Below are 18626 nucleotides of genomic sequence, written 5' to 3'. Positions count from 1 at the left end.
AAAAGGCTGTATAGGTTTTCACGTTCCGTTTGTTGTTTTTTGTTTTGTTCGTGTTTTCGTCTAATAAACATGCATGGAAATTACCACGCTGCATTTTAGTCCGACTCTCCTTCGATGGAAGAAAACCGTAACAGTCTATGCACTGTGATTTACAAATTGTTAAGAGCTATTGATAAGAGCTAGGTAAATGAGTAATCTGTTTGGATAAAATAATTGTACATTTTATGTGACACTTGTTTTAGATCTATTTGGCCTTGTAATCACTGGAGACAAATGTGTAACCAATCGTATGGCAGCAAACTGAAGCATATCAACATAACAACTTTTAGTAGAGTTTATGAAATGCTGTGCCATTATACAGAATTTAAATTGTAGTGCCGTTTAACTTGTAGGAATGGGCATTCTCAAATGTTATGATTATAGGCTACCAGGACTTTTTTTGGTTTCCTATTTTCTATCATGTTAAATATTAGCCACTATCAGTATCGACTGTCAGTTGGCTTAATAACCACACATATTCAACTGCCAATTTACTGTTAGTTCCCTTCAGTTGGTATAGTTGTCACGTTCTGACCTTAGTTCTTTTGTTATGTCTTTGTTTTAGTATGGTCAGGGCGTGAGTTGGGTGGGTTGTCTATATTAGTTTTTCTATGATTTGGTATTTCTGTTTTTGGCCTGGTATGGTTCTCAATCAGAGGCAGCTGTCAATCGTTGTCCCTGATTGAGAACCATACTTTGGTAGCCTGTTTTTCACCCTTGAGTTGTGGGTGATTGTTTTCTGTTTTGTGTCTACACCAGACAGGACTGTTTCGTTCATTCTCCTTTGTGATTTTGTTTAGTGTTCTCGTGATAATAAATTATCAATATGGACACTTGGTCCGATATATCTTACTCCTCGTCAGAAGAAGAGGACGAACGTTACAATAGTCTACATTAGCATTCCATTTAATTCGATTGTTTTGTTAACCTTCATTTACTTCTTCTGTAAACGCAGTCGTGGCCATGTGGTTATTGCTGAGGATCATTGGTAAAAGTTGATCATGTAAAAAAAAAGAAGGCAAGTAAGCTAATTAAATCGTTATGGAGCGGAGCGCAGACCAAGTTGTAATAGTTTGAACCTGACGCATGGCGCAATACTTGGCCATGTCTTCACACAGTTCCATAGTTAGTGCAGTCAATAGGCAAGGGTATAGCCTACTATTGTACACTATTCTCCCTATTATAATTCTATGCACACTAATCTTCCAACATTAACCTGGGTCTAAGAACTGAATGTGGCAATTGTCAGAATTAATCAATCCACCATTTTCTTTCTTTCGTGCGTAAAGGCTCTCCAAACCAGTTCATGATTTATACTGTAAATACTTTCCTAAACCTAAATAATCTACAAGATCAGAGTATTTTAAAACTACCAACTGAAACGGACGAATATGCATATGTAACCGATGTGAAATGGCTAGTTAGTTAGCGGGATGCGCGCTAATAGCGTTTCAATCGGTTACGTCACTCGCTCTGAGACCTTGAAGTAGTTGTTCACCTTGCTCTGCAAGGGCCGCGGCTTTTGTGGAGCGATGGGTAACCGTGCTTCGAGGGTGGCTGGTTCGAGGCGAGGCGACGGAAGCTATACTGTTACACATATATGGTCTCTCAAGTCAAGTCTCAATGTACCCCGTTTTTAAAGGGATGTCTTAAGATAAATGTACTGAAAACCTTATTGAATGAAAACTCCACTAGAAAATATGTTGGCCAGCAAGTGGATGGGATTTCAGCGGTCGAATTAAGTTTATTCAGAGCGCGCAATGTAGCCACACCTGTAGAGCGCATAACGCTACTGAATAAAGTTAATCTGAATACCGGATACTGACAAGTGCGTCGGAAATGCGTACATTCCTAAATCGGAATCAGTCCCTAAAAGCATCACAATTTCTATGGTCACAAACCATGACGGGTATGCACATGGAAATGTTAGGGAAAATGGATATTGGACTGATGGAGGAGAAACTTGACAACTGCTGATGACTAGGTGACAGCTGGTGATTCAGAGTAACGTTACAGTGCTGCCATGTCTGTATCACACTTCCCCCCCCAAAAAAATATGCATGCCATTTTGTGATAACGGTTACGACAAATGACATGGCATCCGTGTGAATTTATAGCTAAGCTATTATTTATATTACGGGACCACGTATCATTTCACGCCACCTCGACTTACTCCATCGTGACATCAACGACAACATGCTCTTTATTTGACTTGCAGTTAGCTGCAATCTTAGACAGATGCAGCCTATGAATGTTGAGTCCGGGCAAATGTTGCAGCCAAACTGCTTCAAATAGGGTGATTAGCCTAGCTAGCTAAATGACAACACTATTAATTATAGAAGTAATGACTCAATTGCTTAATTCAGAAAGTAGACTTCACCTCCGTGTTACATCTATAGGCATTATCTCGCTAATTAACATAAGCTAGCTAGCCAACATGCATTGTTTCTGACATGCCACAATTCTGCTTACTTTACATCTGACATATCTAGCTACTGTAGCTAGATAATGATGGTTTACAGTGACCCTACGCACACCCACTCACATACAAGCTGCTGCTACTCTGTTTATCTTATATCCTGTTGCTGACTGCAGAACAAAAATAATAAACGCAACAGTCAATTGAAATAAATTCATTAGGTCCTAATCTATGGATTTCACATGACTGGGAATACAGATATACATCTGTCAGATACCTTTAAATGGGCCTCACAATGGGCCTCAGGATCTCATCATGGTATTTCTGTGCATTCGAATTGCCATTGATGAAATGCAATTGTGTTTGTTTTCCATAGCATATGCCTGCCTATACCATAACCCCACCCCCACCATGGGGCACTCTGTTCACAACGTTGACATCAGAAAACCGCTTGCTCACACAACGCCATTCACGTGGCTGCGGTTGTAAGGCAGGTTGGACATACTGCCAAATTCTCCAAAACGATGTTGGAGGCGGCTTACTCCACATTAAATTCTCTGGCAACAACTTTAGTAAACATTCCTGCAGTCAGCATGCCAATAGCAAGCTCTATAAAAACTTGAGACATCTATGGCATTGTGTTGTGTGACAAAACGGAACATTTTAGAGTGGCCTTTTACTGTCCCCAGCACAATATGCAGCTGTGTAATGATCATGCTGTTTAATCAGCTTCTTGATATGCCACACCTGTCAGGTGGAGAGATTATCTTGGCAAAGGAGAAATAATCGAAAGGTTGCAAGTCAAATCCCCGAGCTGACAAGGTACAAATCTGTCGTTCTGCCCCTGAACAGGCAGTTAACCCACTGTTCCTAGGCCGTCATTGAAAATAAGAATTTGTTCTTAACTGACTTGCCTAGTAAAATAAAGGTAAAATAAAAAAATGGATGCTATCTTCTCTTTTGGAGCCTCTCTCGTTTCTCTACTTCCCCACATGGATTTATCGAGATCCTCCTCTCTTTTTCTCTCCCCCTTTCTCTGTGCCAGTTTTCCAGCCACCAGTAAGAGCCTGTCCCAGATTCTGCTGACCCAAATCAACATTTGTCAGTTCCGGTCTGTTCATTTCTTTTTGTTGTTGTTGTAAATAGCCACACCTGTTCCTGAAATCTGTCCAGTCAGTTTCACCATTTTATGCAGTACACAGTCAGTCTAGGACACTCTTCTCAGTATATCTCAGTCAACATTTGCACACTCTCTAGTTCTGTCCCGGCCTGCAGACAGTGTGGTTGCAGTCACGGCCTGCTCTACCTATCTGTTGTCATTTGGGCGGCAGGGCGTTATCCCGGTTTCCGAGGGTTTAACCGGGAGGGCCTACTCATTGCCTAGCGTTGCCAGGGCCGCTGAATCCTATCCTTAGTGACAGTTGGGCGGCTTTAATCTGAAGGTAATCTTAGCTCCGTGGGGTCACAGTCAGGAGCTAAGCCAGCTAGTTTGCTGCTTGGCCTCTGGCCCCGTATCCAATCCCACACTGTCTCAATCTGATGGCTCACTATGCAGTGGGCCGTGGCTTAGTGTGGTGTACGTGCTTGTGGTATACGTGCCTGTAGCTTCCTGATCGGTCCTGTCCAACTTAACTATATATACTGTAGGTCGCACATACAACACACCCGCCCTTCTCTGATGCAGTGACACAGTTTAGGAGACAGGGGTCATACCTCAGATGAGCATTTAACACAGACTTGGTTGAGAATATGATTGTGAGAATATGACATAAATGGCATTGTCTCACACCCAGTCCATTCTTTTCATTTACTGTACTGTTAAGCTTGCCAACTCAGACCAAGCTCATTCCAGGAAATGAAATAGGGCCTTCAACATGGTTTACAATTGAAAGAAAGTGTACCAAACGCAGATGTTTACAATTGTTTATATGTATTTAGGTAGCTATTTATTTAATATCCTAGAATAGTTTCAGTGCTTGCCAGGAGGTACAGGTTGGTTACAGAAGAGTTCAGGCCAAGCCAGGTGGGTTGGCAACCCTCTGGATACGGTTGTTGTTACCCTGAATACATTGTTTACTGGGGACACTGTTATGGGATTTTTATGAATAATGACTAAATGATGTATACATTTAAAGTAGAATTATAACTAACAGAATTCTATCCTGTTTGATGAAGAATGTTTGCACATAGGCAAAGAGGAAGTATTAAAAAACAACTTGAAACCACAGTGAAACTAACAACAGGAAAGATGTCTGGTCCCCAACCAGGGAGGGGGGAAACTGTTGGGCTTGCAGTAGATTGTGTAGCATATGGTAAGCAATATGTATGTGTTGGAATGGAATTGAAAAGCAGCTTTGTCATTGTCTGAGAGGAGGAGGGACATTTATGACGAAATGAGAGGTATATAAACCAATGTACATGAAATGATGGGCAGAGCTCTCGAGAATAAACGCTATTGACTAATTTGGTGGCTGGTCTCTGTCCATTTTATGCAAATAATAACCTTACAAATTCTTAGAAACGGACAGTGTTTTAATTGAATTGGTTAATGAACACATAGTTACTAAATTCATCTAACAGACACCCAGTGAATTTAAAGAGAAATGTAGCCTTTTCAGAGATTTTTTTAGTTGTCCTTCAAACAGTAAAATGCTCATTCAATAAATTAGGTGTCTTCACATTTATATGTCTTAATTGGCTTTAAGTGGATATTTCACGTATTTTATTATAATAGTCATCTAATTTTAAGACCCAGCTCCTCACAGCTTACTTTTGACCCCAAATCTGTTTTCCTCCCAGGTGAGCAGGTGGCAGTGTTCCGGGGCACAGAGGGCAAAGCCTATGTGGTGGATGCCTACTGCCCACACCTGGGGGCCAACCTGGCAGTGGGGGGGCGTGTGGTGGGGCAGAGCATAGAGTGCCCGTTCCACGGCTGGCAGTTCCGGGGGGAAGACGGAAAGTGTGTGAGGATCCCCTATGCAGAGAAAGGTGAGAAGCCACGACCAACTCAATATAATGTAATTTAACCATGTTTATAATGTATCCAGCTAAAATAATGTGGGATTTTACTTCTGTCAACTGCAATCTATCGTGACAGCCTAAACATTAGTAGCTGATTTGATTCTGAGTGCCGAGATTGTAAACAGTGTAATGTCTTACATTTTAAAAACAGATTAATTTGTCATTTTGCACAATACAATGAATTTGTTTATTTTCCCTCTGTGGATCGTTAGTGCCAGAGTTTGCTAAGGTGCGCTGCTGGCGCAGTATGGAGACCAATGGTCAGGTTCTGGTGTGGTTCCACTGTGACGGAGAGGAACCTGGCTGGACAGTACCAGAGCAGGGGGAGATCACACGAGGGGAATGGGTCTACCGGGGCCGCACTGAGCACTTCATCAACGCACACATAGAGGTCTGTTGTAGATGTGTGTGTGTGTGTGATAAGAAAAGGTCTTCATTTTATACTTGTATATTTTTTATTTACCATATGATAACTTTAGGTCAATGTGTTATTTAGTAAAGCCTGAAGACTTTGTCTTATAAAGAGAAAGTCTACTGTGCCTTTTCCTCTCTGTGACTGCCACCTGTAGGAGATCCCTGAGAATGCAGCAGATATTGCCCACCTGGCCCACTTGCACACACCAGGCATTGTGAGCGGGGTTGACCTGCGCTACACCAACAGCAAGACCTGGGAGTTTGTGAGGCACGACTGGAAGGTAAGGACTTCCTGACCATGTGACCTTACCACTCTGGGCCCTACTTATATATACGTTTAGAACTTCTTTAAATGGTGCCTCAATGGTGTGTCCCTACAAATACTTGATGTGTGTGTGTGTGTGTGTGTCTGTGTGTGTGTGTATGTGTGTATGTGTGTCTGTGTGTCTGTGTGTATGTGTGTGTATATGTATATGTATATATATATATATATATTTCCAGGTGCAATGGGAAGCTGAGTCTGAGCCCACTAAGCACTGCTCCCAGATGCTGGTGAAACATGCCCTGACTGTGTTTGGTCGCCACTGGCCTCTGCTGGACATGGATGTAGTGGCTCGACAGGTACAGATAATCACAGACAGACTAGATAGTGTTTAGAAAATTGTGACCCTGAGGTGCTGAATTCAGTCGTAAAACACAGCTGAAGTCATCATTGTCAACAAGTGTGTCAGCCAAGACCACCCAGTGCCAAGACTGCTCTTGGTTTTAGCCTCTCCGTCAGCTGAGATATATATCACCGTCTCAAAGGAATAAACTGACCATTCAGACAGCTTTGTCACCTCTTGTTTTCGCTTCACTGTGCTTTTGGATTTGTGTATACATGGCTGCTTCCAAACGAGCTGCCTCAGTCACTATGGTGACGTTGTACAAGACCTCTGCCTGCAATTAACATTCACCTTAGTATTGTATCAATAACAGTGTTTCAGTCTGATGTGTCCAGCACCATAAATCAACTACATTTTTTATGGATCATCCATTTAGCTCTGTCCAGAATTGTGTCTACTCTATGTTTAGTACATGGACATGATGTGTATGTGTCAGTAATATATGTCTGTGTGTTCCAGGTTGGTCCAGGGGTGGTGTTCCTGCTGTTCGACCACAGTTTCCTGGGTCGGGGTGTGATCATGCACTGTGTGACGCCCGTGGAGCCTCTATTGCAGTGTGTGTCCCACACCATCTTCTACCAGAGCAACATCCCCCCACTGGTGCCCAAGTTCATCCTGAGGGCAGAGTGCATCCAGGTACCATGTATCCCCACCATGTTGCCCAGCTTACTCCTGCCCTCAGACTCTCGTACACACGTTGTAACACACAGGAACTGTACTGTACAGCCAATGATCAAACTGTTCTCAATGTGGTACATCATATTCCAAAACCATGAATATCATGCATGTCAATTCATACACATTATTAGTATCCTTAATAATATAATCTGGTGAATATACAGTATAGTAGAATACATGGTAGACTTTGAAATTTGACTTTTAAAAAGTCACTCGTTGGCAGTTTTTTGCTTTTTATGTGAACATTCTTGTCAGATTGATCACTACTTATTTCAGGTTTTGATATAACTAACCCCTTGTTGTTCTGACTGGTTTATGTCCCAGTTTGAGCGGGACGTGATGATCTGGAACAATAAGAAGTACATCTCTAAGCCCCTGCTGGTGAAGGAGGACTCTGCCATCCAGAAACACAGGCGGTGGTTCAGTCAGTTCTACAGTGATAACAGCCCTCGGCTGCGCTACCAGCACAACACGCTGGACTTCTGACCTCTCACACACTGAAAGAAGCACAGGAAAGCCAAACGAGGTACTGGTCCAAAAACACCTTCATTGTCCAAAAGGTATTCAAATATAAAAGAGAAGAGGACACCCATGGAATTTAACACCAGAAAATTGTTAGTCTTTTGTAGCTCTTTCATGGTTAATGAATTGTGGGGTCTTGTGATGCAAACCAGCTGTAGTAAAAGCAGCATTTGTTATTGTTTTGATAACTGAGCAGCAACCAAGCGCCCAAAGGGACTCTTATTCTACCAAAGCCCCGAAGTCGTGCTCCACATTTTCACTTAATTGGACTTCCGTAGCAAGACAAAATGCCGGGGGGAGGATTCATCTTCTCCCCTTCTTGTTATATTTCAAACAAAGCAACTGAATGCCCTCACATCTCCCATCAGAGTTGTACAGGTGTAAAAAGAGACCAGACTATCTTTGGCCAGTTCAAGTGTACGAAATTAACACTCTCCTGTGGGAACTTGGTGAGATTCGCTCTGGCCTCGTTTAAGTGCCTAGCTATAGCTACTCTGTGATCCTATAGGATTGATGGGACCTGAGGACTGCTCCCTTTTCACTCATCTTTCTTTTGATTTATTCTGATCGCTCCTGGCGTCTTCAATCCAGTTTATCCACATCTCAATCGTACAGGATTCAGCCCATATTCCTGTGAAGACCCACCAGAACCAACCAATATGAATAGATATGCCAGAATTGCCTAGCCTTTATTGTAGCTGATAGTGAGAGTCTATACTGTGTGAATGAACAGGAATGTATTGGAAACCGGTGTGCTGTCTGTACATTGTTATATGATTCCAGCAGGCTTCAGTTTGATCTCTGTACCTCCTGGCATTATAGACATGTGACTACCATACAAAATAGGTCAGTGTAAAAAAACATAACTTGCTATAACTTAAAACATGTCATTTCTTTTCAGCCTAAGTTCTCAAGGAAACTCCAAATCGGGCAATCATGACTTGTGAGGACATCACTGTGTTCCAAAATGAGTGCTTAAAGCATTAATGTTTAATGAAAGCTGGCACCCAGCCCCAGCTTCAGGCCCTTTCAGGAGTGTTTGTGTCCCCTGGAGAATATCTTAAAGCTCAGTTGCTGATTGACCCTGCCAACTGATAGTGGTTCCCTCACGTTACCCCTGAATAGATTATGCAGTACCTTTGTACTATGCACCAGTGCAGTATATGATGACAGTACTGGAATGTTGGTACCAGGTAGTTACCAATATGTTGAATTTGAATCGTTTGAAATAAGTATTAGAAAGTATCAAAACCAGGTGGAAACAGTAGAATGAAGTACCACCGCACACTGTGTAGACATGAGGATAACAATTATAGTCAAAGGTCATTACTCAAGACAGTATGCAGAATATATTTACATGTGGATCGCTTATGGACAAAGCCATTTTGACAAAGCATTTAGCAGAGATGTCCTATAAGAAACTCAGTGTTGTTGTTTGTAGCTTGTTCTTTCTCTATTACATAGCTGTGAGTCCCATTTGTGATGAGGAAAGGCGGGGTTGTCCAAGGAGTTTCATGGCTTCATACCGCAGGTGTGCACTATATATGCACTCAAAGTAAGCAAATATCATGTGGCAATATTGTTTGATTGAGTTGCTTCGCTCCAGACTTAAAACATGCTCCCTAATGAGAAAAGCTGTGAGAGTGCTAACAGGGTGTTACTGTGCTAATGATACAGGACATTATTACCATATTAGTGCTTTGTGACTGTGCAGGTCTATACAGGCCATTGGTATGTACTTGCATTATATGATGCTGTGTTGCTGGCTGTACTCTGAGATTGTTCCTAAGAGCCAGATTTTGTCTGCACTCTGTGACAACAATGATGCCGTTAGGTTGTACCAAATACTGTACATGTCTGTCTGCTCTGATGGAAGTGTGAGCATAATGACCCGCGAATGAGTGTACTGGTAGCGCTGAATGTGCTTTGTGACTGTGTTGATGTTCTGGGTCAGGGGTCAGGGTTAGTGTGACTGTTCTAACTGATCCCAGTTGGCCCTTTATGGCCAATAGTCACAGTTACCCCAAAGTGGGGACATTGGTTTAGAAAAATGATTAGCAAAGGTAGAATAGCACAATAATACGTGTTTAACCCACCTTTCTTCATATGACACAGCAGATTGGAGAGATTATTTTTAGTCAATGCATTGTCTAGAAATGCAGCATTTATGTAAATCAGCAGAATAAACATATTCAAATCTATTGTGTTTGCTCTTGCATTATTACAGTTGTAGACAAACTCTTCTAAAGAAACCTTTAATGTGTTGAACTGAGTGGAATGCTCAGTGTACTGCTTGGCCACTAGCACTTCTGGAAACTTGGGCTTATCACTGTGAAAGTGCTTATCGAGGTTGGTTTCGCTGACAGAGAGGCTAGCATTACATCAACACTACTGCCTACTTTCACATTGAGTCAAGTTTTGTCCAGGTAGAGTGTTGTGACTGAACTTTCTTAGCTAAGAGATCTGGGTTGTACATGCCACTGGAATTCTGCTCAGCCTAATCTGAAACTTGACACAGAATACTGTTTAGTTTTATCTAACAAAATATGGATGGAATAGCGGGTGACCTTGAAACGGGGCAAGCAGGGAACGACGTGACACATGAGGAAATGATTTGTTCTGTTGTTGGAGCAAGGTGTCCTGCAGTGTTAAGTATGGTTGAGGAAACCAAGGAGGTAGAGAAGGAGAGGGACCAGGGAGAGGATGGCTCAGTGAAAAAGCCCCTGCTTCTACAACAGCATGTCCTGGGAGAGGTCAAGCAAATTCGCAGACCAGTCACCCAAACAGGGCCAGCGGATGGGGCTGACCAATACACATCTGTTCAACAAGAGCTCCATTTTGACAACACAGAGCAGCCTCAAAGCAAAGGGACAAGTGTCGGGAGTCAAAAAAATAGCGACAACCTAGGGGACAATGAGTGCCCCATCTGCAGTGAACTGTACGACTCTCAGGGCGACCATCGGATGGCATTGTTGAACTGTGACCACACGTTGTGCCATTGCTGTCTGGCCACCATCCTTAAGCGTGCAGCAGATCCTAGCCGGGTGCAGTGCCCCTTATGTCGACAGAAAACTCCTCTCCTCCACTGGGAGATCCAGAGGATGCAGGAGGATATGATGTACCACCAGGTCAGTAGCTCTGAACGTGGACTCATCATCACAGACACTCTGCCTGAGACCATTCCAGCCCCACGACTCTGCTTCGCCATGGAACAGAGGCTGCAGACTCGCATGGAGTCAATATTGCTGTGTGGATGCTGCCTGTACCCTCCTCGTCTGATGCAGATGATGAGGCAGATGCAACAACACTGTCGATGCTGCTACCTGATATTCCTGGTGCTTCTCTTCCTGATGGAGATGAGCTGTCTGCTGGTTGTCTTCCTTCCTGTTATTGTGCTTGTGTTGTTATTCACTCTAGTGAAGTAGATAGTTGGTTCATCTATACACATTAATCTCCTCTAACATCCATTATATTTCATTATTTATAACAGTGTTGTCTGTTTTACCAATGGGCCTTTAGTTTTACAATCATCAATGAACCATGTGTTTCTCTCAAATTTCTCAATAAAGGAGGAATCCTCCATGGACCTTGGCATAATATTAGACTGGGATTGAGTGATTTTACATCAAGGATACAAATGAACAGTGGAACACACTTCATGGAAACATGGTGAAACTGCATCCATCTAAGGATGAACAAGGTCAGAGTGGCTTAAAAATAGCCTAACATATTTCAGTGCCTCTCTTGCAGTGTCTGTGCCTTCTGTTTTCCCTCTGTCCTACTTTAGCAGTTTGGATATCTTCTACTGTGTGTTCCTCCTGTTTATTCCTAGCCACTGTAGTCCAGCTTGTTGTATTTTCATGATATGTACTTGGACGTTTTCAATAAGACTGAGTTGGTAAGAAATCCAGGTTTTAGATGCTTGATTGTTCTGACATTTAAATTGCGTCAATTACACTACATGTCACCTTTTGAATTATGTATTTGTTTAGTTCAACCCCGAATCAAACAATCAGTAAGTAAGCCACCTCTTTTCCATTAAAGTATATGCAACGGATGTGAAACGGCTAGTTTAGTTAGCGGTGGTGCGCGCTAAATAGCGTTTCAATCGGTGACGTCACTTGCTCTGAGACCTTGAAGTAGTAGTTCCCCTTTCTCTGCAAGGGCCGCGGCTTTTGTGGAGCGATGGGGAACGATGCTTCATGGGTGTCTGTTGTTGATGTGTGCAGAGGGTCCCTGGTTCGCGCCCGGGTATGGGCGAGGGGACGGTCTAAAGTTATACTGTTACATATACTGTTACATATACATCTACTAAATTCATGTTTTCTGACAAACAGAACAGGAATACTGCCGCTGGGACAGGGCCACAGAAAAAAAGGGAGAACTGCTCATCAGTAATTTATGCAGGAAACACATCAGACATGCATCTTCAGAAGGCACGCTTAGGCAACCCGCCTCTATGAATTACAGTACTCTATTTATGCTAACATATTGACACCAGAAGAATGATTTACTCCCACCTCTCAATCAACTAATGTGGCTAAATGGTCACAGAACTTGATGAACACACACACACTCATGTAGATGAACTTAGCAATGCAAAGGGACGCTGGTGCAATACTTTTCAGAATGTTATCTTAAAGGTGTACTGTTCATTATTGGTTCCCCACCTGAAAGGAGTACCTGTGTTCTGCCACTACTGATTCACATTGCAACATGTAACTAAAGGTTATGGCTGGCATACAAATAGATTGCTGCCTGGGTATGTGTTAGTGTGTAGGAGGGACGTGTGTGTGTGTGTGTGTGTGTGTGTGTGTGTGTGTGTGTGTGTGTGTGTGTGTGTGTGTGTGTGTGAGAGAGAGAGTCCTTCCACTGTGTAGGTGGTAAGTGTATGTATGTACTTGTCTCCGTGTGGGTGGATGATCGTGTGTGTGCATGTGAGAACTCTAGAGAGTGTGTGTGTGTCTCATTGGAGTGGAATGAGACTCTTGAGTCTGTTTGCTTGTATACGTCTGTTCTCCGCCAGTGCACATCATTATATAACGGCTGCATTGCAGGCTGGCCCTGCTGTATTGATGTGTGAGTGGTGGGAAGGTGGGTAGAAGGGAGGGAGGGAGGGAGGGATGACACTAAGGGCTACTACAGGAATCCAGCAAACAAGAGTCCTTGTTGCTGTTGGTCTTCACTCTGAGTGGCTCTCATTAGGCAGCGTTTAACACACACCCACAGCGCCACAGTCTAACAGCTATCCCAGAGCCACAGCCATGGATAGTCATACTGTATATCTATATGGCTCTGAGCTATCTGAAAACCAGTCGTGCTGTTATTAAATTGTTCTATTCTTGACACCCGTGTTATGAAAGGTTACTTTATATGACGTATACAGTAATGTAGTTATTTAAACCAATCGAGAAGCCTGAGGCAGGGGTAATGTCACTCCCCTTTAAAGTGTTGTCATTGATCTGAATACAATGTCATACTTAAGAAATCTATTGAATAAATTAATCCTACAGACGAAGAACCATATGTACTAATAGTTTTGTTTCCATTCCTGAGGAAACCACACACTTCATAAAAGGGCAATGTGTTTACTATGCCTAATTATGATACAGTGCATTCGGAAAGTATTCAGACCCACTGACTTTTTCCACATTTTGTTACTTTACATCCTTATTCTAAAATGTATTAAATGAAAAATGTTCCTCATGAATCTACATAAAATACCCCATAACGGCAAAGTGAAAATATTAAAAAATAAAATAATAATACCTTATTTACATAGGTATTCAGACGCTTTGCTATGAGACTCGAAGTTGAGCTCAGGTGAAACCTGTTTCCGTTGATCATCCTTGAGATGTTTCTTCAACTTGATTGGAGTCCACCTGTGGTAAAGTCAATTGATTGGACATGATCTGGAAAGGCACACACCTGTCTATATAAGGTCACACAGTTGATAGAGCAAAAACAAAGCCACGAGGTCGAAGGAATTGTCCGTAGAGCTCCGAATCATTCTGAAATGGAAGAAGTTTGGAATCACTAATACTCTTCCACCCAGCCAAACTGAGTAATCAGGGGAGAAGGGCCTTGATCAGGGAGGTGACCAAGAACCCGATGGTCACTCTGACAGAGCTCCAGAGTTCCTCTGTGGAGATGGGAGAACCTTCCAGAAGGACAACCATCTCTGCAGCACTCCACCAATCAGGCCTTTATGGTAGAGTGGCCAGATGGAAACCACTCCTCAGTAAAAGGCACATGACAACCCGCTTGGAGTTTGCCAAAAGGCACCTAAAGACTCTCAGACAATGAGAAACAAGATTCTCTGGTCTGATGAAACTAAGATTCAACTCTTTGGCCTGAATGCCAAGCGTCATGTCTGGAGGAAACCTAGCACCATCCCTTATGGTGAATCATGGTGGTGGCAGCACCATGCTGTGGGAATTTCTTTCAGCGACAGTTACCGGGAGACTAGTCAGGATCGAGGGAAAGATGAACGGAGCAAGGTACAGAGAGATCTTTGATGAAAATCTGCTCCCTAGCCCTCAGGACCTCAGACTGGGGCAAATATTATCCTTCCAACAGGACAAAGACCCTAAGCACACAGCCAAGACAACGCAGGAGTGGCTTCGTCTCTGAATGTCCTTGAGTGTCCCAGCCAGAGCCCGGACTTGAACCCCATCGAACATCTCTGGATAGACCTGAAAATAGCTGTGCAGCAAAGCTCTCCATCCATCCTGACAGAGCTTGAGAGGATCTGCAGAGAAGAATGAGAGAAACTCCCCAAATACAGATGTGTCATGCTTGTAGCATCATACCCAAGAAGACTCGAGGCAGTAATTGCTGCCAAAAGTGCTTCAACAAAGTACTGAGTAAAGAGTCTGAATACTTATGTTAGTGATATTTACGTTTTTTTTATATATATAAATGAGCAGAAATGTCTAAAAAATTGTTTTTGCTTTGTCATTATGGGGTATTGTATGTAGATTGATGAGGGATAAAACAATTTAATAGAATAAGGCTGTGACCTAACAAAATGTGGAAAAAGTCAAGGAGTTTGAATACTTTCCGAAGGCACTGTATATCATCTCTAGCCTATTTGTGTGCCTCTCATAGAGGGCCATCTCTGCGTTCGTAATTCATAATTCAGTAGACAGTTTGATCAATTGTGACCTCATTTCCAAAATGTCTCTTTCATTTGAAAATATATGTGCACATGACATTTACATTTGCTAAACACACAACAGGGCTCACAGATTATGTCCTGCTAAATGAAAAATTCATTGACTATTGATTAAAGGAGATAAAACAGATTAGATTTAACCACTAATTATCTGGTTTATAAACAGCCCATCCCTTTTACAACCCTGGTTGACCTTATACAGGGAGGGAAAAAAGTATTTGATCCCCTGCTGATTTTGTACGTTTTCCCACTGACAAAGAAATGATCAGTCTATCATTTTAATGGTAGGTTTATTTGAACAGTGAGAGACAGAATAACAACAACAAAAAATCCAGAAAAACCAATGTCAAAAATGTTATAAATTGATTTGCATTTTAATGAGGGAAAATATTTTTTTCCCTCACTGTAGGCTAGTTAACCCAGAAACATCAGATTTGTCTGGGAAACATGTTGGGTTTAATGTGGGTAGAAATAGGATAGACTATTGGCAGGCCTACATTCCAATTGCAATGGCATTTTGTCTAAATTAACCTAGGCTAGGCTCCTATGCTTGATCAGTTTTCCAGTGTGATGTGCATAAAAGTAATAGCTGTGCCATAAGGTATTTTATGTTCAATAAATGTGTTAGGTAATATGAATTTTCTGAAATGTAACACTGTGGAGAGAGAGAGGCTTGTTTCCTAGGTTACCAGGATGGTTGAAAATTTGCTTAGCAAGACGGATATTCTTGTGCCTCACATGGTTACTTGGACACTTGGTTCCCTCTCTCCATTCAGACATTTCAAATGACATTACCCGACCCCACAATCGGACAAAACATCTAGCAAGTATAGACATCTGTCAATACAAATGAGATAAAACGACACATTCATGTCACACTTTTGGAATTAGTCAAGATAAAATAGTTTATTCGACACTAATTTTAGATACAACTCAAGAAATTATTCAGGCATTTTTATCTCTATATATCCCCATGTCAGGGACTTGCAGTAGATAAGCGTCATAAAAGTACTGTGGTTATGTTGGAGCGTTGGAGGTTTGCAAGATTTGCGAGGTTGAAATATGGATAACATGGTTACATAATTGATTGGATGTTTGGATGTAAAGGGGGGAGGTGTAACCTAAAATGGGTGGTCCTGGTCCACCTGGGTATGTGGAATTATGTTGATTTACAGTGCGAGCCAGTTCAACTGAGACCGGCGACCCATTTCAGCGCAATGAGCATGCAGGCTCGGGTCCATCTACTCGGTGCGCTGTAGCAATGCGGGTGGAGAAAAAAAAATCTCACATTGGAATTATCTGGGTCACTGGATTATTGAGGTGTCAATTTTCATTGACACCTCAATTATTTTTGTTCTGACACATATTTTTTTTCTTGATTGTCATTGATCCCCTATTCATAATCTAAGATGCGTGTCCTATAATGAATAACATCATTGATGAGATGTTGAAAACAAGATACATTTATGTTCTGTGATTAGCTTCATTTGTTTTATTTACTTTTCATTCTAGCAGCATAAGGTCAACGAAAAATCAAAAGGTAGACGGCGGAAGCGCGCACCAATGCGCGGGCACAGCTGTCAGCACCAAGGACAGCCGCAGCCCCAAGCGTCGCATCAGTCTGATAATCACTTCACAGCAAAGCCCCGCACAGAGCCCACGGAGGAGAGCGATACACAGCGCATAAAGGAAAACGCATACACCGAAAAATATGCTCTGACTCGTTTCTATCGACATTGGAAAAAAGAAAATGGTGGAAATTGACAAAGAAAATCAAAATGTTTGAAGAAAGGCTGCTGACAATTACGAAGATAATCCAACAGTGGTTGAGGTCCTGACCATGAACATTCCTCCGCATTTCCCATAAATCAGCTGTCCAGATTTTCCACACTGTCTAGGGGGACGGTGGTTCCAGTCTTTTTAACCGGGTGAACCGTGCAGTCCAGAAGCCGGGCTAACCGACCCGCCAACACGAGGGAGAGACGCAACCGGGGTCTTCTGTGCGGTTTGATCGTTCACACGATGCGTCTGTTTCTGCTGGCGGTGTTCCTCTCGTGCTCTTGCGCGCGGGGCGGCTGCGAACCGAAGATAGTGAACATCGGAGCAGTCCTGAGTCAGAAGAGGTACGAGCAAGTCTTTAAGGATGCGGTGACCCAGGCGAATCAGATCTACGGGAGAGATAAATTCAAGTTGACCGCCATCTCCGTAACGCACAAACCCAACGCTATCCAGATGGCTCTCTCCGTCTGCGAGGACCTCATCTCTAACCAGGTATCTCAGGAGGGATCCGATGTCCCTGCATGGGTGTTGAATGATTAATTGCCTAATTAGATGAGTCATTTAGCCATCTATTCTATGCAAAATGTCCATCATATCAATCAGAACCATTTATAAGGCTAAAATGATCATGAAGCCTACTATATTTAAGCTGTGCAAATTAGTATGAGGCCTATGCACACAATTGGGAGGGAAATTAATCGTCCTATTTAGTGTGATGCAGCATCATCCTGTGTCTGTTTCAAGTGAACTGACTGACGTGAGTAATCGGGCAGATGAGGTCGATATATTGTGATCATCTTTTGCAATAAACAGACAATGCCATCTGTCTAGATTATAACCTCAATGCCTGCCTGTGAAACACTGTGCCAGTGCCACCTGCTGCTATTGTATATTTCAAGCAGATTGAGCTGACTACATTTGATATTTTTTCCTAAACGAAACGTGTAATTTGTTACACAATTTTAATAACCAATACAGCAATGTCGTTGCTCTCACAATATCTCTTAGAGCCTAGCCCTTTAGGCTATGATAACAATACTATGAAACTGCGTCCTTTTCAGAGATCCGTCACCTCTGGTATTACCATCGAGCTTCCGAAAGAAAATGGAAGCTGAAATTAATTTATATGTCAGATATGCATATGACGTTGTTACATAAACAGTAGACTATGTAATGAGTAACTACCAAACCTGAACTTGTGGCCTAACATGAAAAGTAAATGGCCTGAAAATGGTCTGTTGGACGTGGCCAAATCTCTATCCCCATATCTGTATCTTATTAGTCAGACAAAGCTATGTATTCAAGGGTTAATATAACCTATTCAATCAGATATGCTTTAACGACATCGGCATAGCAGTTGTTTTGGCGGTGTTAAGAGGTGGAACTGCATTGTCAAATCCACAAGCAGCTCCTGGCATTACATCTAAAGCAGACATTGCCATTGGCTGCAAGGAGTCGCATTAACAGAAATCCCATGCAGTCTTGTTTACATGTTCGAACACTGGATTACACTGATTAGGATGATAGAAATTCTCCTAATTTAGTTTAATTATTTTTACATTTGAGCGTAATTATTTCTATATTGCCTACACTTTCTCATTCTGAACTTCTAACATGAGTGGGGCGGGTGTGGCCTCACGACAATGATTGCAAGAGCAGCTGCTCACCATTTTGACAACTATGGTATACTGCGAGGTTCTGGCATTTAGGCCCTTGTTCAATTTACCCAGAGTCAGATGGACTCGTGGGATACCAGTTTTATTTCTCTGTGTGCAGTATGAAGGAAATTAGCAGTACTTTCATGAGCCAATGCTAACTAGCGTTAGCTCAATGTGTTAGCATTGGTTTGTAAAACTACAGCTCATTTTTCTTTTAAATGTATCCACGAGTTCATCTGACAACAAGAGATTAA

At 42.3% G+C, this 18626-nt stretch overlaps 3 protein-coding genes across 4 annotated transcripts in view; all 3 read left to right on the top strand.

The window, feature by feature from the left end:
• The window catches only part of zgc:92275 (cholesterol 7-desaturase nvd), a 19861-nt gene extending 9902 nt beyond the window's left edge, over positions 1-9959 (top strand). The window contains exons 2-7 of the mRNA XM_029652828.2: positions 5258-5446; positions 5692-5870; positions 6049-6174; positions 6395-6514; positions 7018-7194; positions 7561-9959. Of these exons, the coding sequence (XP_029508688.1) occupies positions 5258-5446; positions 5692-5870; positions 6049-6174; positions 6395-6514; positions 7018-7194; positions 7561-7722 (953 nt within the window). The 3' untranslated portion in view covers positions 7723-9959. The remainder of the gene's footprint in view (positions 1-5257; positions 5447-5691; positions 5871-6048; positions 6175-6394; positions 6515-7017; positions 7195-7560) is intronic.
• Positions 9960-10179: 220 nt separating this feature from the next.
• On the top strand, positions 10180-11452 carry LOC135571171 (uncharacterized). The gene has a single exon (XM_065016962.1). The coding sequence runs from the start codon at positions 10305-10307 to the stop codon at positions 11181-11183; it is 879 nt and encodes a 292-aa protein (XP_064873034.1). The 5' UTR covers positions 10180-10304; the 3' UTR covers positions 11184-11452.
• A 5430-nt stretch (positions 11453-16882) lies between these two features.
• Positions 16883-18626, top strand: part of LOC115123415 (glutamate receptor ionotropic, NMDA 1) — a 34423-nt gene continuing 32679 nt past the window's right edge. For both annotated transcript variants that reach the window (XM_029652802.2, XM_029652778.2), the window contains exon 1: positions 16883-17206. In XM_029652802.2, coding sequence (XP_029508662.2) covers positions 16958-17206 — 249 coding nt within the window. In that variant the 5' untranslated portion in view covers positions 16883-16957. The remainder of the gene's footprint in view (positions 17207-18626) is intronic.

This window comes from Oncorhynchus nerka, linkage group LG4 (genome assembly GCF_034236695.1).
Source record: "Oncorhynchus nerka isolate Pitt River linkage group LG4, Oner_Uvic_2.0, whole genome shotgun sequence".
Lineage (NCBI taxonomy): Eukaryota > Metazoa > Chordata > Actinopteri > Salmoniformes > Salmonidae > Oncorhynchus > Oncorhynchus nerka.
The sequence above is the reverse complement of the archived record's forward strand: the minus strand, read 5'-3'. Positions and strand labels throughout refer to the sequence as shown.

Bases quoted from the DNA above. Each gene is read 5' to 3' on its own strand.
- LOC135571171 (XM_065016962.1), top strand. From the start codon at position 10,305: ATGGATGGAATAGCGGGTGACCTTGAAACGGGGCAAGCAGGGAACGAC.